This window comes from Anabrus simplex, chromosome 6, assembly GCF_040414725.1.
Source record: "Anabrus simplex isolate iqAnaSimp1 chromosome 6, ASM4041472v1, whole genome shotgun sequence".
NCBI classification, from domain to species: Eukaryota; Metazoa; Arthropoda; class Insecta; order Orthoptera; family Tettigoniidae; genus Anabrus; species Anabrus simplex.
The window spans coordinates 248,998,012-249,022,115 of record NC_090270.1 but is presented as its reverse complement, the minus strand read 5'-3'; the positions used below and the strand labels follow the sequence as shown (position 1 = coordinate 249,022,115).

Here is a 24,104-nt window from a genome sequence, read left to right as displayed (position 1 = left end):
AGAAGAAGGTGGACGGATCAGATTTGGAACGTCATCAGAGAAGCTGGATTGGATGTGGCAGAAGTAATGGAACAGGAAAAGTGGAAGGACTGAAAGGAGTGGAGGCGGCTTGTTAACCACACCCGGGAGACTGGAGTGGGACATTGATTATTATGATGATGATAAGGATGTAAAGGAGAGGGCATATAGGTCTCAGGTAAGACCCCAACTAGAGTATAGCTCCAGTGTATGGGACCCTCACCAGGATTACTTGATTCAAAAACTTTTAAAAATCCAAAGAAAAGTAGCACGATTTGTTCTGGGTGATTTCCGACAAAAGAGTAGCGTTACAAAAATGTTGCAAAATTCGGGCTGGAAAGACTTGGGAGAAAGGAGACGAGCTGCTTGACTAAGTGGTATGTGATATAGATGTCGATTCCCATAGGGAACCTGAAATATTTGTCCCGAATGAGTAAATTTATAATACCAATATAAATGGTCCTTTATTGGACATCACAAATCTTCCAGCTAACTCACTCCTGGTTGCCAACGTTTCGCCCCAGTGTGCTAAGTTGGGCTCATCAGTTGGTAAATAGCACACCCACTAAGACGCAAGACCAGTGCATACCGTGGAGGCCACTGCATAGGCTACTTGGAGCCACTGGCAGTGCTAATGCACTATGAGAAACTTCGTCTCACTACCAAAAATTGATGCCTGCCTGGCTGTCATTCCATCTATACGATGGGTCGGCGAATGAAGCCCCCTCCACCAACTTCTGTCTTTGTACTTTTCTCCTTCAAGGTTGTCCCAGTCCCTTCCTCTTTGCTGAATGTCGTTTTTCACCATGCCTCTATATCGCATCCTTGGCCGCCCTCCTGGTCTTAAATATTTTAACTGCAGATCATACATTTTTCTGGGTATGCGATCAGGATCCATCCTTCACATGTGACCATACCATTTGGTCTATGCAGAGTTATGTTATCCTGCATTTTGTCAACGTGAGCTATGCCCCTGATGTTCTCATTACAAATTTTATCTCGTCCTGTTATGCCAACCATCGCTCGGACGAATCTCATTTCAGCTGCCTGAATCCCTGCTTCACATCGTTTTTCCTCATGGTCTAGGTCTCACTCCCATATGTCAAAACTGGCATGTAATAAGTCAGATAAATTGCTCGCTTGCATTTCAATGGTACTTTTGGGTTCCATATTAGGTCTCCGACAACTCTATAGAATGTTCCTCCAGCTTGAATCCTGCTGGTAAGTTCCTCTTCAATGGAAATGGAGCCTGTTGCTGATATCATACAGATGTCATCAGCAAATAGCTACTTGTTGTTGAATCTTATTCATCACAGTAATGAAGAGGTGACAGAACTCCACCTTGTCTGAAACCTGTAGTTATTCTAAAGGGTTCTGGCATTCCTGATGGTGTTTTGACGCGACTACCGATATCGTCATATAAATACTCAATTCGTTTTATTATGTCATGATTGATTCCACTGTTTCTCAGCACTTCCCAGACTGTCCCTGCTCACAGCATCGAAGGACTTTTTGATATCCAGGAAGGCCAAACAAAGGACCTTTTTATGTTCATAACGCTTCTCCATTAGCTGATGCAGTCGAAATATTAGAACAACTGTTGATCTGCCTTTCCTGAATCCGTATTGTTCCTCTGATAACTTTCAATGGTCTTATTTTCCTTTCTAAATCCTTTCATACAGCTTGGGAAGTTAATGTAATTCCTCTGTAATTTGAACATTTCTTCCTGTCACCTTTCTTAAAGAGTGGAATGATACCTTTTTTCCAATCTGCTGGTATCTGCCCATCCTTCCATATCTTGTGAAAGTGTCTATACATCCACTGCTTTCATGCATCACCCACAGACCTGATCATTTCACCACACACTTAATCAATGCGTGGAGATTTTCCTGTATTGACGTACTTCCATGCGTATTCTATATCATTCCATGTCATATTTGTTATAGTGCCTTCCATCATTAACTAATCCATCTAATGGAATTTTTGTGATATAATTCACATTCATCAGCTTATCAAAATAATTCTTCCCTTTTTCTTTGATCTCTCTGTCATCTGTGATGAGATACCCACTATCACTAGTCAGATAATTAGTCTGTTCTTTGTCTCTTTTCCTATTCTTCATCATTCCATACAACATTCTTCTGTTGCCATCTACATCTTCATTTAGTTTATCACTCCATTCATTCAACAATTTTTCTCTTCCTGCTCTGTCCACCTGTTTAGATTCTTTTTTTTGCCAACTTATACAGTTCTTTGTCCTTATCTGCTCAACTTTTGAAATATTTTCCATAGGCATTGTTCTTTTTAAGGACTGTTTCTTGTTTTATCATTCCACCATGGTGTCTCATTCCATTTCCTTTTGCCATTTGTTCTTCCACACCTCGCCTCTGTTGTCTCGACCAATCTTCTCCAACTGTTCCAGTGTCTGTTTTTGGTATTTGCTGCTGGATCTTTTCTTGATATTCTATGGCATTCTCTTTATCCTTCAATTTCCATACCTTTATTTCTTGTCCTGGATGGTTCTTATTTCCTTCAACTTTCTAAACCTGAAACAACCAACAAGGAGCCTATGATCACTGTCAAGAGATGCACTTGGGATCACTTTTACATCCAGCAATATTTCTTGTATATGTTTATCTACCATTTACATAATCAACTATGGACTCCTGTTGCCCATTCCATCCATATTTGGTGATTTTGTGATGTTTCTGTTTGTGATACCAGGTATTACCAGTAACTATGTTATTTCTCAGACAGAAATCTAGGAGTCTGCTTCCCTCATTGTTTTTTGGTTCCCATCCATGTGTGCCCAGATGCTCTCATAACCTTGCCTATCAGACCTACTTGGGCAATGCCAAGATTACCTGCAATTTCACGCAATTTAGTGATTTACAGCATTGTCTCCTCCTGATTCTCTAACCCACTCCAGAACTTTTATGTCCACATTTTCGTATTTCCTTTCTTCACACCGTGGAAGGAATTTGAAGGATGCCATAAAACCTTTCCTCTTGCTCATTATCACTCCTGCTTGTGTGCTGGATGCTTCCTAGTCACGACTACACACAGCCAAGCACAGAAGCTGGAAGGGCATTGAGAAATTTAAGGCAGGGAGGTAGAAGGTTTTACTGTTTAATGAAATGTTGCACTTGGTACCTGGTCACCTGAAAGATTTTTTTGCAATTATTTCTTTCCCCGATTCCCTTTTTTAAATTATTTTTCCCTGTGACAATTGTTGTTAATTAAGTGGGGAAGGTGGGTAAGTGTGGGGTGTGTGTTTCACAGGCGAGTAAACATGACAAATATTACCTTCACTTTCCAAAAGGAGACTGAAGTCACGACGTAACGTCCTGTGGGGTCCCACTCCACGTCACAAGCACTGTAGTGTTCTGAAGAGTTCATGATAGTGAAATCATTGGTATCCACAAAATCCAATGTTCCTCCAATGTTGCGGAGTCCGGCCAATACTATGAATTGTCCCGATGGGGCCCAGAACAGAGAATTACAGGCTTTCTTCTCAAACCGTTCTGCAAAAAAATGAAACATTCTGTATTCTTTCATGATTGGGGTTTTGTCCATGTTTCTTAGTCACATACCGTATAATCCCGAATACCACCCGCACTTTTCCCCCCAAAATATTGGTTCTAAATCTAGGGTGCGGGTCGTATTCAAGCCGTTCATTCGCGTAAATATTTACTACGTTTACATGGAGTATTGAAATAGATTTGAATACGGTCACCATACTCAATATACCACATGTAAACGGGCATTCAGGTCTTATTGTGTTTTAGTTGCGTTCTAGAAAACAAGATCTATTTTTTCTCAGTACTGTTACAGTGGCATGTAAACGCGAAATGTAAGGTAATGAAATATGGTAAATCAAAGTATAGGGTAAATATGCGGTAAAAATGAAAGCTGCTGCTGCGGACGCTCGATCGCCATTTGTTTCACAAGTGTTGCTGGCATGCTGAGCACGCGAATAGCTGATCTCGCGGGATATTGTACTTTGCGAGAGTCGAGACTGTTGGTTACGGAAGTCTACCTCGCTCACATTCTAGTTCTGTATCTGTCCCGTTAAAGTGCTGTCTCGATAGTAAGCGATGGATTCAAAACAGCGTCTGCGGTCATTTACTGTGCACGAGAAACTGAAAGTTGTAAGCGAAGCTGAAATATTCTGAAATCATGCCGTTGGCAGAAAGCACGAAAATGATGAATCGTGTATTCGTGATTGGCAGAAGAAGGAAAAACTTCTAGAAAGTAACGGCGATCGCAGAGCGTTCCGCGGGCAGAGTGCAGTGTTTACGGAAATCAAAGAACGACTCCACAAATTTATGATAGAAAAACATGAGTTAGGACATGGTCTTTCTAGTGAAATGTGTCAATTGAAAGCATACAGATCTCAAAAGAACTCAAAACACAGGGTTTTACTGAAAGTCGCGGATGGATCCAAAACTTTTATCGGAGAAAGGGATTGTGCATTGGGAGATGTACGTCCATTTCACAACGACTCCCTAGGGGTTTATGAAGAAAAATTAACGTCCTTTCAGCGTCACATTATTCATTTGAGGAAGCAAAATGCTGACCAGACACCTGTCTATTTTGAAATGCTGTTGGAAAATACAGTGGATACGAAGGGTTCTAAAAGTGTAACCATCAAAACAGGTGGTAACGAAAAGCAACGATGCACGGTAATGTTGAGCGTATTAGTGGATGGAACCAAACTCCCTCCATATGTGATTCTGAAAAGGAAAACACTTCGAAAGGAAACTTGCCATCCAGTGTTATTGTTAGAACACGTAAGTCCGGCTGGATGGACAGTGCGTTAGTTGACGACTGGGTGAAGTGGGTTTGGCAACGTCGCCCGGGAGCTTTGTTACAAAAACGAAACATGCTTGAATACAAAGCTGCATGCAGCCATGTTCCCATCATGTTAACACTGGCGCAGGAGGAAGTGGGATATTGGGTGCTGTTGACCTAAACAACTCGACTCATGAAGGAGATTTAACAAAAATTTTCTTTGAACAGGCCACAAATCAATCTACCAATGGGAAAGAATTGTATATTGTCTCAGCAATGCGACTAAGAGCATGCGCCAAACAAGTTATATGAATTCATCATCATCAACCTAAGCCATCTCCAGTTTCCCGGGTGTTGTATATAAGCCTCCTCCATCTCATTCTGTCCTTGTACCACTCCTCTTCCACCAACTTGTCCCAATCATGAATTAAGTTAGGAAAAATGCCTTTCAGTGTTCATCCTGATTTTACCACCTGCATCGGTAACAAATAAAAGTAGCCAGTCGTATCTGATTCCAGATGGCCATAATAATTTCAATGAGTCAATCACACATTGCGTTATAATTAAATTGTTAGTAGCCGGCATTCACACACATTAAGAAGATATGGTATTGTCTTTTGTGCCTTATTTAAGGTGCCCAAAATTACAATAGCAGTGGTTTCATCAATAGACAACAACACAAACTGATCAGCTAATTCAATTTGTAAATTTGACAATACATTATTGTAACAATGCCCTACGTAAGTCTTACGCAATGTACTTGCTTCAGGCACATGTTGTCGAGTGTATTTGGCAAGAAAATGTTATGTGGTGTTATTAATTTTATACAAGGGAATATCAGCAGCTAAAAATGCTTGGCACAAGTCGTAAGAAAATTCACTAATCCTACTTCCGAAACACTAATAGTTGTTTTTGAACAGGCTCTTTATTTGCGAGTTTGCTAGCTAAATTCTCCTTATATTTTGCTGTGTTTATGTGTTGAACTATTTGAAATCTTTTCTCACTCCCTATAGTTTTCTCACACGCTCCACAGAACAGTGCCCTATTATCTGTAGGTATTAACTCACCTGAAAACTACTCCTGTAAATTAGTTAATCTACAACTCGAAGTTGCTTTTATTTTCGGCATTTAAAGAACTTTTTAACGGACACTTTATATGCAAAACATAGTTTGGTCACAACCAGTTCACAACACCGTTACACGACTCAATGGACATCCAGAGTTGCCAACACAATTTTCATTTAATAAGCTAGATCATCATCCAATATAAGCTGGAAGAAGCTAAATCAGAACTAGAAAAAAGTTATAAAAATAAGCCAAATATTTATAGCACTGCTCACCGAGTAGAGAATGAAATTGTTCCGTTTTCTCCATTAACAAAGAACTATAACAGCAAACAAAGGCTATTTAATTATGTATACTAAGATAGTAGGCCTACTGACAGGTGGAGGTGATGGTGATTGTCTTAGGAGGAAGTACAACAGGGCAACCATCCTTTATAAAACATTCATGACAGAGAAAAAGTGGAAGGGGTCCAACACTTTGAAAACTGAGGATATCTGCCAAAGAAAGACAAAGGATCACGAAGTGCGTGAAAGACTTCCTAGGCCTCGTAACCTAATACGGTCGGGTCAGAAAAGAACAAGAGTTGACCAAGAGAGGTCGGGTAGGATAGATGAAAGAGAGGAGCCTGGCGCAAGTAAGGAAATTTTGTGAGGCGATCGGACGATAGTAAAACTGAAGTATGAGAAAGATTGTCATAATATTACATCATAAAGGCACACTCCATGCTCCTGCTGGACCGGTGGTGAGTCACCTACCATGATCATAGGTAATTTTGCTGTTACTACCACATCATACAAGGAGAGAGAGAGAGTGTATGCGTGTGTTCGTTGATACTGGGGGGGGGGGGGGGGAGACCACAACGCCACATCACATGAGGCACGTTGAAGGAAACAAGCTAGATTTAGAGGGGAAAAACCTACAGTGGGAATATTGTTATTTTGCCGCTAAACGTTGGATCAAATAAGCTAGATTTAGCAGGAAACAAGCTAAGTTGCTAAGTTGGCAACACTGTGGACAGCCAGTCGACAGCTAAGCACAAAACGTGAGGGTAGATGATGAAACAGGGGATTTACTGCGTGACGTAACTCCTCACCACATGACAAGTTGCGTCATCATGCGCAACATTACTGCCAACATCAACCAGATGAAAAAAGCTGAGTAAAAAATACTGTAAAAACCATTAAACTGATTAAAATATGCCATATAGGCGCTAAAATATTAAAATATGATGCATTTATCAAAATCACGAAAATATGCAGTTATACGCACCATAAAAGCACGTTCCAATAACTGAAAATTCCATAATTCAAGTACATAATGTATAAGCATACATTTTTACCCCTTAAAAAAAACACGCAAATGCATGAACTTCCGAGACCTAGTTATTTTTCTCATTCCAATACTACATGAAAGTGTATATAAAATTTCATTTTTAAAAATTGTAATAGTATCACTCCAGAGGTTTATGTGGCAAACGTTTCAGTTTTCGTATTTAAACAGCGTCACGTAGCTTAACCATATAAGAAAAGTATTTCAAGGGCCAGTTGAGTAATGATAACCTTTTCACTATTAATAAATACCCTTTCCGAAAATTAATCAGACACAAGAAAATATAAACTTATCTCTGAAATCAGTGATGCACTCTGCTGTATTTTGAGATGCATCACATTCTTACTTAATTTCAATACATAGCATTAAGATTATGTGATTGTTTACCTCAGCTTTTATTTCTAACAAGTTAAAACCTACTATTGGTCATGTTATTAATGCATTTATTATACAACATTTCCTCTTTTTTCATTTCAAATTTTGTGTGCACCGGTTGACTGATACTACTAATTGACTTGAACATTGCCTAAAATGTATGTGTGTGCAAGAAAAGGGACCACTTCTCGGTCAACAGTTCACAAAATAATTGTAAAAAACCACTAACGGGAGTAAAATGTCGAATTTTCATTTTTGATACCTATGTATTGCTTAGACCGTCATCAACTCACTGAGTGAATTTAAAAGCCCTCTGACAATAATCACTGCTGAAACATGAGGTTTATTTAATACTAAGGAAAGGGACCACTTTTCGCATTGTAAGCAAGGCTTCACACACTTACTCGCTCGCGCTCATAGCTGCGCGAGCATAAGATGACTTGGATATCTTGTGATAAATAAACCCTAGCTGGGCACTTTTAAAAAGATAACAAGTTTTGTAAACATCCTCTCTGCTCCAAACATTTCCGATACCGATGCAGTCTTTCAGTGTATTTCATACTGTGGAGAAGTGTGGTGTTCTCATTATTCATATAGCTGTGTATTTAAGTTTATTCAAACGTTTTAAAATAGATTAGGTTCTAAAATAAGGAGTAATTATTCTCACTATGTCAGGGCCTAGTGATGCAGCAGATGTTATTGTGAAAGCTTTAAAACAATATACAGACAGCGACTTGCCGCCGGAACTATTGAATGTTATTTCTGATTACTTCAGCGCACTCCTCAAGTTTGAAAGTGAAAATTCTGGTGAGGAAAGTGAACCTTTTAAAATTTCCACAACAGACAAGTTGCAGGAGGATGCTGTTGATGCGGATGTCTACATGATGTTCCCAAAGCTCAAACAGCCTCCGAATATACGGAGGAGGTTAATCTCTGTGATCTCAGTTCAATATGGAAACAACAATGAAGCTTATATCTTTGAACTGTAAATCAATAGAGCGAATTCCTGTATCACTCCCGTCTTGGTATTCCATCTGGCGTACATTTTGCAGTAACATAGTATTTCAGAAACCCAAGACTGATCTTTGTATGACTTGTAGAAGCAATCAAACTGTAATAGGGAAATTGTCAATTATGGATGAGGAGGAAAAAAGAAATCTCATGGAGAAGGCTATACAATATCTTAATCACGTCCAAGCAGAGCAGACTGCTTATAAAAACACCATAGACAATTGTAGACAAGGAATTAGACAACTGGAATCTCCTTTGCCTCTTGGGCCACATAACTGTAACACATACAAAGGCACAATGCATTATAGTTTTGATTTTGCCCAAAAGGTGCACTTACCATACGATCCACAAGAAGCTGGACCCAGTTTCTTTCTTACAGGCTAAAAAGTGGGTCTTTTGGTGCAGCGTATGAACCACTTAACATTGTTTTGTACATTATTCCAGAAGCTTGTATTGCAGGTAAAGGAGTAAATACTGTCTTATCCCTTGTACATCAGTTCTTGGAAAATTTTTGAGTAGGTGAGGAGCATTTAGAATTCCATGCTGATAACAGTGTTGGGCAAAATAAAAACAACTTAATGAGATACCTCATGTGGAGAGTTATGACAGGAAAGAACAGCAGTCGTAAAATTTCATTTTTGCCACTGGGACACACGAAATTTCAACCTGATTTGTATTTTGGTTGTTTCAAGAGAGCATTCCGGAAAAAAAGAAAGTGAAGTTATTGAGGACATAATTAATGTCGCCTGTAAAAGTTGTCAAGTTTCTAGCTCTATTATTCCTGTCGCTTCGGCATAGAATCCGGAAATGTAACAATTCCTATTTATGACTGGCAAAACAAGTTCCGTGCTGGAATGAAAAACATTACACAAATAGCCCAGATAGATCACTCTGTGTATATGAAAGAGCACCCTGGTGTAGTGTTGACAAAGAAATCCATAGTTTCTGACGAAGTACCCTACACCATCCTTCCAGAAGAACCACTGCCTGACTTCAGTGACCTTCCACAAGTCATCAAACCTCAAGGACTTAGCATTGATAGACAGATGTACCTCCATGAAAAAATTAGACCCTTCGTATCAGAAGATAAGAAAGATGTACTATGTCCTGCTGTAGCATCTTTCCCTGCTCCAACAATGCCGCCACAAACCACCTCAAGTGAAAATTTTCCGGAGCCGGCTTCTGTTTGTCCTCCTCTGCTAATAATTACACCATCATTATCTTCTTCAAAAAGTGTAACACCTAAAAAAACAAGTAAGCCTTAGAAGAGAAAACCACCAACTCCAAGAAAATTCTCCCCAATGTATCGACCCACCTGCAGCTACTGTGGAGAGGTAAGACATCAGGACCAAACGGTGAAAGGGCATATAATATGCCCAAAACGCAGGCTTCAGCATGAATAACTGATATCCCCGTCTTATGCTGGCTGTGATTAACGATCATTAAGGTATGTGATAATTTTTGTAAAATGCAGTAGTTTTGCAATTAGTTGTCTTCAGTGACCTTCTGCAAGTCATAAAACCTCAGAGACTTAGCATTGATAGATAGATCTCCACGAAAAATTTAGACCGTAAATAATATCTGTTGGTAATTATTGTGAAAAAAATTTTTATGTCAGAATACCTGTGAATATGAAAATGTAAACGCCAGCGTAACTTCCAAATAGTTTAGTAGTTATTTGTGTCACAAAGTAACCAAATTTCAGCTCTACTGAAAAGTCATGAAATCTTATGCTGTAACATTACATGCTAATTCAAGGCCTTAATTTCTTTCCGAAGCATTCAATTCAATTATATGATATTAGTTACATATTATGGAACACGACAGTACCTTTATCTCAATACATGACATGTAGTCCCTTTCCATATGCACGTACACAAATGTTGAAGACAGACATCATTAGCGCACATAGCCAGAAAATGATATCGACGATGATCAATCAGATTCAGAATAATCACTGGAGTGCATAAATATTGATAACGTAAAAAATAAAGCATGCTTAATCGCTTGTAATTATGGATGTACCAGTTGTAGGATTCTCACTATAACCGACGGATAACACAATTTAATATAGGAATTTTCAAAGGACAGGGAAAAAAAAAAGTTGTTATAACAGAGTACTTCTTAATGAAAAGGTGCCCCTGAAAGGACATATGACAACAACAGAGCTCTAGCCATATGATGTACTCGCTATAGCGGACTTCTACGGTAACAATGCATCTGCACTGATAATAAATCATACAAGTTACTGGTTGAGTATAAAAGTGGGGATGAAATGAAAAATATAAAAATGTATTGTAGAGAGGAATCTTCAAAGAGCATGAAGTATAAACATGGATAGAAATAGAGAATCTTGGAAACACTGCTAAGTTCACATCTATACAAACTGTCTAATAAGAATGGGTCTCTGGTAATCAATCTCAATTTTTATGGATATTTTGATCCTTACTAGCTTCCATCTTTGATATATACTCCATAACAGAGAGAACATCAGCACTTTATCAAACAGGTACATAATCAGATACTTTCCCCTGGGTTTTGTTTCCATTGATAAATTATTAAATTTTATGTTGTGAAATGTAGTATGATGGGGATACGTATGTACAGTCCGTCAGCGATGATGGGGATACCTGAGAAAAATTTGTCATATAATTTAAAACATGCTCCTGCATTTCTAAATATCAATTATTGCTAAAATTGTTCATATTGTAGCCGTACACCATTCAAAATATTGTACACATTGTATAGTCTTTTACCGCCGAGCTGAGTGGCTCAGACGGATGAGGCACTGCCCTTCTGACCTTAACTTGGCAGGTTCGATCCTGGCTCAGTCCAGTGGTATTTGAAGTTGCTCAAATACATCAGCCTCATGTTGGTAGATTTACTTGCACGTAAAAGAACTCCTGCGGGACAAAATTCTGGCACCTCAGTGTCTCCGAAAACCGTAGAAAAGTAGTTAGTGGGACATAGAGCCAATAACGTAAAAATTATAGTCTTTTACCACTTGTACTTATCTTTGTATTTTTGACCCTTCCCTTCTCTTGTTTTTATCTGGCTTTCTTCCGATTCCACACTTCCCACATCAAGACGAAGGTTTGTCAAGATGGCCCTTCAGTGAGTTGTGTTGCTGCCCTCCTGACTAAGCTGGGAAGTAGAAACGAGTAGGTCAACGGCTGAGAAGAAATTAATGTAAAAGAACCGGGTTTGATGAGGAGAGAGAGTCATCCATTTGAAGAAAGATAAGAACACCGAAAGGAACATATAATAGGAAATAAACAATGAAAGGTTAGTGTTGGAAGAGGTAGTTTATGAAGATGAGATTTTACTGTTCTTTTGCAATTTCTTTATATTTCTTCAACTTTCCACAATAATCTGTCATTGTCAGAGAGAAAGAAAGAGGAAAAAGAAAGTAACACCCATATAAGATGAAAAAATGGCAGGTATGAGTGGGAAGAGGAAGCACCAGAAATAGGAGACTAGGACAAACATGAAAACACAGAAGGACAATGAAAATCTCCACGTTTTCATACACTGCCGTCTTCAAATAGATACGCTCTCTCCTAATCAATTCCAGTTCTTCTACATCCATCTCTTCCCAGCCCCTGACAAGCTAGTTTTTACTTCCCAATTCACGAGGGTGGGCATCGACACACACTGAGGGTCATCTTAACAGGTCTTCAGTTTACATGTGGAACAAGTATAGGAATAGAAGAAAGCCAGATATGTACAGGGAAAAGGAAGAAACATAAGACAAAGATAAATACAAGTGGTAAAAGAATACAAATACAGGACAAACACACAAGGAGAAAAGGATCCCAATGGAATAATAATATAAGTATAGGAAAGGAACAATCAAGTGTCAAATCGAGTCAGAGAGAGAGAGAGAGAGAGAGAGAGAGAGAGAGAGAGAGAGAGAGAGAGAGGGGGGGGGGGAAAGATGGCCCCTCAACGAGTGTCGATGTCCACCCTCCAGATGAAGCTGGGAAGCAGAAACGAGCCCGTCGGGGCTGAGAAGAGACGGATGTAGAAGAACTGGGATTGATGGGGAGAGAGTCTGTTTGAAGGTGGCAGGATTGTGTTCATCCTATTATGTGTGTTCCTTTCTTTTTCCCCTCACTCTCGGACTTCATTTGACACTTGTTTATTCCTTTCCTATACTTATATAATCCGCCATTGTGTGTTTCTTTTCATCAATTACATTGTGCATTTGGTTAAATTTGTATAGAATGACTCTCTGCAAAAGTTTCCTATTAATGTGACTGGATGACTTAGGGCCGAATTCATAGACAGCACTTATACAAAAGTGACCCTTATAAGCCTACTTAAGTGTCCCACTTATTGCTGTAAGTGGACCTCCCACACACACTTAAGTGACTTACTTACGTTGCAGCAAGATGGAGGATAATGATTTTGCTGAATATGTTGCATTTCATTCACTTAATGCTTTCCGTGCACACAGTAGAGATCGAAAATCCTGTCGAAATGTAATGTGACCAACAATTTAAAGAAGATTTCGTTTTAGTAAAGTGAGAGTTACGAATATTCTTGTTCGTTTGTGTGAGAGAGTGAACATAACCTCTAGAGGACTCACTATCACACCATTAATGAAGATATTGTTTTGAGATTTTATGCCACCTCTTAATTTTAGGTTGTTATTTTCATTATCATTATCATCACCATCGTCATTACCGGTATTTAGCTTAATTAATTGGAAACGTGTTACTACAAGTTGATAAGTTATCAAGACTGTAGGCCTATGGAATAGTAAAGAAACTATACAGAGTATAAGAAAATATGAACTTGTTGCACTACCACCATTTATTTTAAGGTTGATTTGTGCTTATTTTATCAGGTTAGTCAACCAATCGTTTACTGGATTATATCAGAAGTTTCTGAAATTATGGCATCGCGCATCAAAACATACTATTTACATTTTATTGGGGGAAGTAATCAGGCCTATTACAACAGAACGGCTACGGATATATTTGTCATATCATTAGAAGCGTTGGAAGGCTAGATATTCTACATTTGGATGAATATTTGTATAGGTTCGAGTACCTGGATAACAATAAACATATTATATTAAGAAGAAAATTAGACTCCAGGCATTTTCGTAGTTTGCATTATCCACAACAAGTTTTTCCCATGTCATTCATATTCTGATGAGAAACTGTGTCGTCTGCTTGTTCTATATTATACGTATGTTCTTGCAGGTGCCGTCTCAGCTCGCTGTTTTGTTATCCATTCTGATAACCAAATACAATATAGACGATCCTTTAACCTCAAAAATGTCGCGCGCGGTCGCGCGATGTCCTTCGATAAACAAAACACAATAGATCATCCCACTATTCGATAGCCAGAACTACACGAACCAGGAAGCACGGGCATAATATACAGCATTGCCACATCTCCAGTGAATACTTACTGTATCAATGAGGGTGCTCTTTAAGTGTTGTCTATGAAACGTAAACTCATATAAGTGAATACTTATTATAAGTGATCCCTTATTACTTAAGGGTTCCACTTATGTATAAGTGCTGACTATGAATTCGGCCCTTAGCCACCAACCTTATCAACATGCATCATTCTCAATTTTACGAACACCAATACTGAATGGGCTTGATCTACCCAGTCCAAAACCAGACACTGCAGTGGGGTGTAGCCATACTGAGTACCCCTAATTTGGTAACTAAGAGCAATGGTTTCATACATACTAAGAAGAATGGGTGCTTGTCCAGTCTTGACTCCATAGAAGCTGACATTGGCATTGCTTGCTTCCCCATGGATGATGGCAAACTTTGAACCAATGGGCTCCCAAGCAAAGGCATGGATGGTCTCTTTTATTTCCACACTGTCAACAGGAATCTGCTTCTCTCGCATGTGGAAGATCTCAAAATTATAGTACATTCCCTGGAAAGAAGAGTAGTCAAGGTAAGCTTACATCTAGGTTCATAAAAAAGCTACTTATTGGTATAATGACACACAATTTATCTACAGCACAGCATAAACCCATAAAATGTACAGATTTACTCAGTATAAATATTTTGCTCATGGGAGACATTACTAAAAAATTACTGCAAATTTTAGTCAATAATCTGAAAATCTGGAGCCTTCGCGCCTTAGACGGCAGCACGCCGACCTATCACCGCTGGATACCATGGTTCAAATTCTGGTCAATCTATGTGAGATTTGTGCTGGACAAGGCGGAGGCGGGACAGGTTTTCTCCAGGTACTCTGGTTTTCCCTGTCATCTTTCATTCCAGCAATACTCTCCATTATCATTTCATAGCATCTATTAGTCACTAATAACTCACTTTGGGAGTGGCGAACCCATCGTACTAATAGCCTATATACGATTCATTCATTACATCCCTGACCCGATCAAACACTGGAAAACAGGTTGTAGGTTTTCATTTTCAATCTGAAAATCTATTTCCTAGCTGACCAATGATCTATGAATCAGTAAACTTGCTTCGAGTTAGAATAAAAGAGTCCTCACAGAACAGTGAATTTTGAAAAAATAATTATGTTATTTGTTTTTACGTCCCACTAACTACATTTTTACGGTTTTTGCTACCCCCCTTTCAATTAACCATTCGTAATATGTAGTTGGTATAAATGAAGTACGCTGGCAAGAGCAGGATTTATGTTCAGGTGACTACAGAGTTATCAACACATAATCAGACAGGGGAAATGCAGGAGTTGGTTTAATTATAAGAAAATAGGGCAGCGGGTAAGCTAGTTCAACCAGCATACTGAAAGGTTTAATGTTGTCAAGAGACACCCAAACGAATGCTCACCACAATAGTGCAGGTCTACGTGCCTACTAGTTCAGCGGATGATGCGGAAATCGAAAGAATGTATGAAGAAATAGAAGATTTAATACAATATATAAGAGGTGACGAGAATCCAGTTGTGATGGAAGATTGGAATGCAGTGGTAGGCCAATGAAGAGAAGGTTATACAGTAGGAGAATTCGGATTGGGACAAAGGAATGAATGAGGAAGTCGGCTGGTTGAATTCTGCACCGATCATAGTTTAGTCCTTGCTAATACCTGGTTCAAACACCACAAAGAACAGCTGTATACGTGAACGAGACCTGGAGACACTGGAAGTATCAGACTTCATTATGATTAGACAGAGATTCAGAAACGAGTTGCTGGATTGCAAGACATTCCAAGGAGCAGACGTGGATTCTGAACACAACTTGTTAGTTATGAAATGCCATCTGAAGTTGAAGAACTTGAAGAAAGAGAAATGCAAGGAGATGGGTTCTAAACAAGTTGAAAGAAAACAGTTTGAGGGATTGTTTCAAGGAAGATGTTGCACAAGTACTAAATGAAAAGGCTGAAGAAAACAATAGAGGAAGAATGGACAGTCGCAATGAATGAGGTCCCTAGGGCTGCTGAAGAAATGTTAAGAAGAAAGTAAAGATCAACTAACAAGCAATGGATAACTCAGGGGATACTAGACCTAATCGATAAAAGACGAAAATACAAGAATGCATAAAATGAAGGTGGCAGAAAGGAATACAGGTGATTAAAGAATGAAGTGGAGAGAGAGTGCAGGACAGATAAGGAAGAATGGCTGAAGGAGAAGTGCAAGGATGGCGAAGATTGTATGGTCCTAGGAAAGGTAGATGATGCATACAGGAAAATCAAGGAAACCTTCAGAGAAAGGAAAACTCTGTGTATGAATATTAAGAGCTCAGACAGAAAACTACTTCTAGAAAAAAGACAAGGCAGAAAGATGGCAGGAACATATCCAACAGTTACATCAAAGTTAAGACGCAGATGATATGGTTCTGAAGCTGTTGATGCTGATGAAATGAGAGACCCAATTTTAGGGTCAGAATTCGACAGAGCTTTGAGAGGCCTAAATAGGAACAAGGCACCTGGAATTGATGACATTCCCTCTGAATTACTGACAGTCTTAGGAGAAACCAGCATGGCGAGGTTATTCCACTTAGTGTGTTAAGATGTATGAATGTTATTTGCTTTACGTCCCACTACTTTTTTATGGTTATCAGAGACGCCAAGGTGCCAAAATTCAGTCTCGTAAGAGTTCTTTTACATGCCCGTAAATCTACCGACACGAGCCTGATGTATTTGAGCACCTTCAAATACAACCGGACTGAGCCAGGATTGAACCTGCCAAGTTGGGGTCAGAAAGCCAGCGCCTCAACCGTCTGAGCCACTCAGCCCAGCTAAGATGTATGAGACAGGAGAAGTGCCATCTGATTGTTGGCAGGATGTTACAATACATATTCTCAAGAAAGCTGGTGCTGACTAGTGTGAAAACTACCTCTCACACCTGCAAAATTTAAACATGTCCAGTATTATTTACAGAAGAATGGAAAGACTAGTTGAAACTGAGTTGGGAGATCAATTTGGCTTCTGAAGAAATATAGGAACATGTGAAGTAATGCTGACTTTACATCTTACAGGATCAAATTAACAAGGACAAAGCCACATACATGGCGTTCATAGATCTAGAAAAGGCATTCGATAATGTTGACTGGACCAAGCTATTTGAGATTCTGAAGCTGATCGGGATCAGATACCGAGAACGAAGAATTATCTACAATCTGCATAGAAATCACTCTGCAGTGATAAGAATCTAGGTCTTTGAGAAAGAAGCAGCAATCCAGAAAAGAGTGAGGCAAGTTTGCAGTTTCCCCCCTCCTTTTCAATGTTTATATAGAACAAGCAGTAAAGGAAATTGAAAAGGAATTTGGGAAGGGAATCACAATCCAAGGGGAGAAAAATCAAAACCCTGAGATTTGCTGCTGATATTGTTATTTTATCTGAGACTGCAAAAGATCTGGAGAAACTGCTGAATGGTACCAGTATGGAGTCTTGGATAAGAAGTAAAAGATGAAAATAAATAAGTCCAAAACAAAAGTAATGGAGAGCAAACGAAGTCAGTTGATGCACGTTATATGATTAGGAAATGAAGTCTTAAAGGAAGTAGATGAATACTGTTACTTGGGTAGTAAATTAACTAACGATGCAGTCGCTTAAATGCGACCAGTATTCAGTAATTGGGAGATAGTGGGTTCGAGTCCCACTGTCGGCAGCCCTGAAGATGGTTTTCCATGGTTTCCCATTGTCACACCAGGCAAATGCCGGGGCTGTACCTTAATTAAGGCCATAGCCGCTTCCTTCCACTTCCTAGGCCTTTCCTATCCCATCGTCGCTAAAAGACCTATCTGTGTCGGTGCGACGTAAAACAAATAGAAAAAATAAAATAAAATTGGCAGAATTAAGGAGGATATAAAATGCAGGCTAGCACAAGCAAGGAAGGTCTTTCTTAAGAAAAGAAATTTGCTTATTTCAAACAAAGATATAGGAATTAGAAAGATGTTTTTGAAGACTTTTGTCTGAAGTGTGGGATGGTATGGATGTGAAACATGGACGATAACTAGCTCAGAAAGAAAGAGAATTGAAGCTTTTGAATTGTGGGATTACAGAAGAATGATAAAGGTGAAATGGATAGATCGAATCAAGAATGAGGAGATACTGAATTGAGCTGGCGAGAGGAAATCGATTTTATTAAATTTGACCAGAAGAAGAGATAGAATGATAGAACACATCTTAACCCTCCAAGTGCTATCGCCTCATAGTGAGACGATTCGTACAATCTATGTAACAACTCATAAAATCGGTATAACAATCGATTTTACAAGTATTCTCGCTGTGAAATGAAATTCTCCATCTGGTAGGCAGTGAAAGTTGTCTTTAGTTGGGGAAGGAAAACAGTAAGAGGCGACGTTGTCAGCTGTCAACTGGTCTTTGTTTACATCTAATCGAACAGTCCAGTTGCTTCAAGCATTTGAAGGTTATTGTCTGCTAGCCAATTTGTGATAATTGTGTGCCTGATTTACTCTATTTTAATTGGTTTATTTTAGTTTAGTAACCCCCAAACCACATGGCACTACAGCCCTTCAAGGGCCTGGGCCTACCGAGTGACCGCTGCTCAGCCCGAAAGCCTGCAGATTATGAGGTGTCGTGTGGTCAGCACGACGAATCCTCTCGGCCATTATTCTTGGCTTTCGAGACCGGGGATTTTAGTTTAGTGACTATTATAATATAAACATGAATGAACTAAGTGGTTCAACTGCAATTAGAGAAGCATTGCAGGAGCTTGGGAGTGATGAAAGCGAAGATGACATTGGTAATGTAGAAGACTTTCCTGAGAATTTATCATTAGACGACTTTTCTTCTGGAAGTAGGGAAGAATATGACCCTAATTTACATACCCATGACTATAGTGATGCGTCAAGTAGTGTGCATCCAAATGTGCTAACCCCACCAAGCACATCTAGACCTAATGACCCACCACAACAGACTCTCTCCGAGTCTTCTCACATGTGACTTTTTTATTTATGATTTTTATTTTCCCCAATGATTGGGAAGAATAAATATGGTCCGGTGGACAAAGATAGGGAAAAGGGTAAAAAAAAAAAGTGCAAAGAATACTGTACATTGCAAGTTATTGACATTTGGCACGTTTTGTTTATCTTGGTATTTAATTTTAGATAATGTAGTGGTTGTGATCAACCTCAGAAATTGGAATATCTTTTGATTACAAATTTGTATTTATTATATATATTTTTTTAATGTGTCTGACTTAAGAATCCTCAGCATTTAAGAGTGAAACGATCACCACTTGGAGGGTTAAAGACACCCAGGGCTTCTTCAGTTGGTTTTTGAGGGAAGTGTAGTAGGTGGTAAGAATGGTAGGGGTAGACCAAGGTGTGAATATGACAAGCAGATTAGAGCAGATGTAGGATGCAGCAGTTATGTAGAAATGAAAAGGTTAGCACAGGATAAGGAGGCATGGAAGGCTACATCAAACCAGTCTATGGATTGCTGACTCAAACAACAACATTTACGTATATACCACATGTTATAAAATGATTTTTATTTTCCCCAATGATTGGGAAGAATAAATATGGCCTGGTGGACAAAGATAGGGAAAAGGGGGGAGAAAAAAAAAAGTGCAAAGAATACCGTACATTGCAAGTTTTTAGAGTCTGCCTGTATAACAACGTCAACAGCCAAATTACTAACAAGAATTCCACTTCGTCAATTTATGTCTTTCAAGGAAGTGAAAAGCAAAGGTGAAAGATTAATAATAATGCTACTTGCTTTACGTCCCACTAACTACTTTTACGGTTTTCGGGGATGCCGAGGTACCGGCATTTTGTCCTGCAGGAGTTCTTTTACGTGCCAGTAAATCTACAGACACGAGGCTGACATATCTGACACCTTCAAATATCACCAGACTGAGCCAAGATCGAACCTGCCAAGTCAGGGTCAGAAGGCCAACGCCTCAACCGTCTGAGCCACTCAACCTGGCAAGGTGAAAGATTACAGGCTTGTCCACTTCCTGTGCTGACTATGAATTCGGCCCTTAGCCACCAACCTTATCAACATGCATCATTCTCAATTTTATGAACACCAATACTGAATGGACTTGATCTACCCAGTCCAAAACCAGACACTGCAGTGGGGTGTAGCCATACTGAGTACCCCTAATTTGGTAACTAAGAGCAACAGTTTCATACATATTAAGAACTTCCTGTGACTACCTTTAGCTAAAATCTAATTCTACTATCATTTTTCACTTCAGCTAAATATTGCTGTAATGCTTTGCTGTGGCAGTTGACTTACATTCCTCTCTTGTCTTTGGCTGGCAGTACTGCACACCTATCAGCACATGGAATAACATTAGTAATGACAGCAAATAAATCTATAGACTTTTAGTGGCAGATTCAGTTTCAAAATATCCATAAATTTTGGTGATGATGTACAAAGCAATATTTCACACCAGAAGAGCGGTGAAGGTCATCAAGTTGAGCAAAGAGGTTCTAAATAACCAAAAACCACAGACTGGACCACAAAGGGCAATAAATGGATGCATTTTGTAAGTTTTATGCTTCATGTCTATCTCTTACATTACATTAACATCTCTAATATTTTTTTAATTTCTTGATTTAGTTACGCGGTTAAGATTCTTGTGTTGCAAGAGATGCAGCAGCGAAGAGTTAAAACAAAAATTTGTTACAGCTTCTTTCCTTGATTTACTTCTGTTAAATATCTTGTATGTTGTTTTGCTGGGTATTTCCTTCTTAAATCTAAATAAACTTTTTTCAGCTTATCGGAGTTTTTTCTGGGGGCCACTGGAGCCATCCAGACTCATTTTGTATTTGGTCAGGGGTTTAGAGCTGGATGCCCTTCTGATGTAACACGATTTTCGAGATAAAAATCTCGACCTACGAATCAACCGGTATTTGAACCTCATCGGACTAAGTAGGAACCCAACAGCTAAGCCACTGAGCTAATTATGTCCCTTTCTTCTTATATTTAAATATTTTGAACTATTGCTCATTAGCATATGATCGCATGTTATTTTTATATGGTCCTAGATGATCTGAATTTATTTGTTTTTTGTAAAAGTGAATAATTGTGGCAATTTAAAACAAAGTTAATTTCAGAATTTGATTAATTGTCCCTATGAATTTAAAGTAATGATAATTTTCTTAGCTTCCAACATGTTAGTGAACATAAATGTAGAGAAATCTTGCTGTAGTCAAATACTGACAGTTGAAGCAGATACAGTGAAAACTCATTAGTGAGTTCCTCACTTATGTCACAAATTTTTGCTATTACCGCTTGGTACGATTTCATTTTACCCAACCCTGAAAATATTGTCATACATTGTGGAAGGAATGTGATTTCTAACTCGGGTCCTGTGCTTCGCTACAGGATTCTCAGAGAGACTGACTTTGAAAGTTAGAAATTCGTTAAAATGAAATATTTTAACACAGAATTAATGGGGAAAAGGGAAGTGGCCTAGGATTAATTTTGCTATTCTGAATATTTCCTTATACTGGCGTTCATTACAGCAACATTTTACTCTATATGAAACACATCCTAGTTACAGCTGAAGTTCCTACTTCAATTTAACAACTACTAGATGCTTAGGTGTGACAACTCTGATGTCATCGTAAGTATCCACAAGGATTCAAAAATATAAAAAAAACAATCATGTTGTTGTTATATGTTCCACTAACTAATTTCACAGTTTCCAAGAAACTGAGAAGCCAGAATTTTGCCCCACAGGAGTACTTTAATGTGCTACCAAATCAAACAACACAAGGCTGATGTATTTAACCACTTTCAAATAACACCGGACTGAGCCGGGATTGAACCTGCCAGCTTGAGCTCGGATGATTTATCTAGGGAAATGTTTGATAAATTTCCAAGTTCTTTGAAAACGTTTAAGAAAAGGGCAGGTAATTGGTTAGGGAATCTGTCACCTGGTTGACAAACCTACATGCAGATCACTGATGACTAAATGAAGGTCAGCGCTCTACCTCCCGAGCCACCCAGCCTGGCAGGGTTTGACACTATCACCGTGTTCATCCTGTGATGGACATTTATGGCAGACATGCACTGTAGCTGCTACTTCACATATCGTGCTTAGCCGTGGAAAACAAGTTTGACCTCCAATGACAAACCCAAGAATGGTACAATGAAATGGCAAATACAGTAAACTACCAATGTAACAACATTTTTGGGGACCTCAGAAATGAAACAAGTCAATTCCTAAGAACTCACCTGTTATATCTGTTGCAGGATCTACATTACTTCAGCATGAATTTACAGAGTAAGAGTATTAGATAGGAAAATTAGGATATACACACACAAAGTACCAGCATACAGTAACTGCAAAAGGTTTCGGTTAATCTTCAGCACATCAAATTTAATGCTGTTCCAGTACAATATGTTCTGGACTTTTATTTTTCGAAAAAGTGTGGTATCTTCTTCTGATCACTACCAGAAACAAAAGAACATTCAACAGTCACCAAACACTGCACATGAATTTAAGACATATTCTGGCACATCACTTCATGACAGAAGGAAATCTAGATGACTACATGCCATGTTTGTTACCTGCATAACAGTCAAACTCTGTGAGACATTTTAAGGCACATCTTCCTCTTCCACCTAATCATCACATAGATGGCTCATTGTATTAAAATAAATAAATATGATTTCCTGGATTAAAGCAACTTATTACTGAAACAATGCTGAGCTTTCTGCCAAATTACACTGACCTTCATCAGGGCATGTGAGGGTCTGCTTCTGACAGTGATCATAGAAAGAACGTGGAAGTCACATCACAGCACAGCGTGATGATACTTAAGTCCAGCTAGTGTGGGGGCCATAGATAGTTCTTTGAAGAATTTCAATGATTACAGTCAGAAGCAGACCTTCACATGCCCTGATGAAGGCCAATAATCCTGAATACCACCCACACTTTTTTCCCTCAAAATATTGGTTCTAAATCTTGGGTGCAGGTTGTATTCAAGCCATTCATTCTCGTAAATACTCACTACATTTACATGGAGTACTGAAATAGATTTGAGTATGGTTACCGTACTCAATATACCACATGTAAAGGGGCATTCAGGTCTTATTGTGTTTTAGTTGTGTTCTAGAAAACAAGATCGATTTTTTCTCAATACGATTACAGTGGATTGTAAAAGCGAAATGTAAGGTAATGAAATACGGTATATCAAAGAATATGGGTAAATATGCAGTAAATATGAAAACCTCTGCTGCGGATTCTTGAACGTCATTTGTTTCACAAGTGTTGCTGGCATGCTGGGCTCGCGAATAGCTGATCTCGTGGCATATTGTACTTTGGGAGAGTCGAGACTGTTGGTTACGGAAGTGTACCTCGCCCACATTCGAGTTCCGTATCTGTCCCCTGAAAGTGCTGTCTCGATAGTAAGCGATGGATTCCAAACGGCGTCTGTGGTCATTTACTGTGCATGAGAAACTTAAAGTTGTAAGCGAAGCTGAAATATATGGAAATTGTGCAGTTGGCAGAAAGTACGATGTTGACGAATCGTGCATTCGTGATTGGAGGAAGAAGGAAAAATTTCTAAAAAGTAACGGCGATCGCAGTGTGTTCCGCAGGCAGAGTGCAGTGTTTCCGGAAATTGAACAAGGACTCCACAAATTTGTGATAGAAAAACATGAGTTAGGATATGGTGTTTCAACTGAAAACACTAAGAGATCTCAAAAGAACTCAAAATACAGGGTTTTACTGAAAGCCGCGGATGGATCCAAAACTTTTATTGGAGACGTTCGTCCATTTCACAACGTCTCCCTGGGGTATATGAAGAAATATCAACGGCCTTTCAGCGTCACATTATTCATTTGAGGAAGCAAAATACTTATTTACTGTCGCAAATTGGGAATGCTGACCAGACACCAGTCTATTTTTAAATGCTGTTGGAAAATACAGTGCAAACGAAGGGTTCTAAAAGTGTAACCATCAGAACAGGTGGTAACGAAAAGCAATGATGCATGGTAATGATGTGTGTATTAGTGGATGGAACCAGACTCCCTCCATATGTGGTTCTGAAAAGGAAAACACTTCCAAACGGAAACTTACCGTCCAGTGTTATTGTTAGAACAGGAGTCCGGTTG

The 24,104-nt window shown here is 39.0% G+C and overlaps 1 protein-coding gene across 1 annotated transcript in view; it reads right to left on the bottom strand.

Annotated features, from left to right (window-relative positions):
* eIF3b (eukaryotic translation initiation factor 3 subunit b) overlaps positions 1 to 24,104 on the bottom strand; it is a 142,695-nt gene that overhangs the window by 11,287 nt on the left and 107,304 nt on the right. Inside the window, exons 9-10 of the mRNA XM_067150355.2 lie at positions 14,307 to 14,502; positions 3,325 to 3,542 (exon numbers count right to left, since the gene is read on the bottom strand). Of these exons, the coding sequence (XP_067006456.1) occupies positions 3,325 to 3,542; positions 14,307 to 14,502 (414 nt within the window). The remainder of the gene's footprint in view (positions 1 to 3,324; positions 3,543 to 14,306; positions 14,503 to 24,104) is intronic.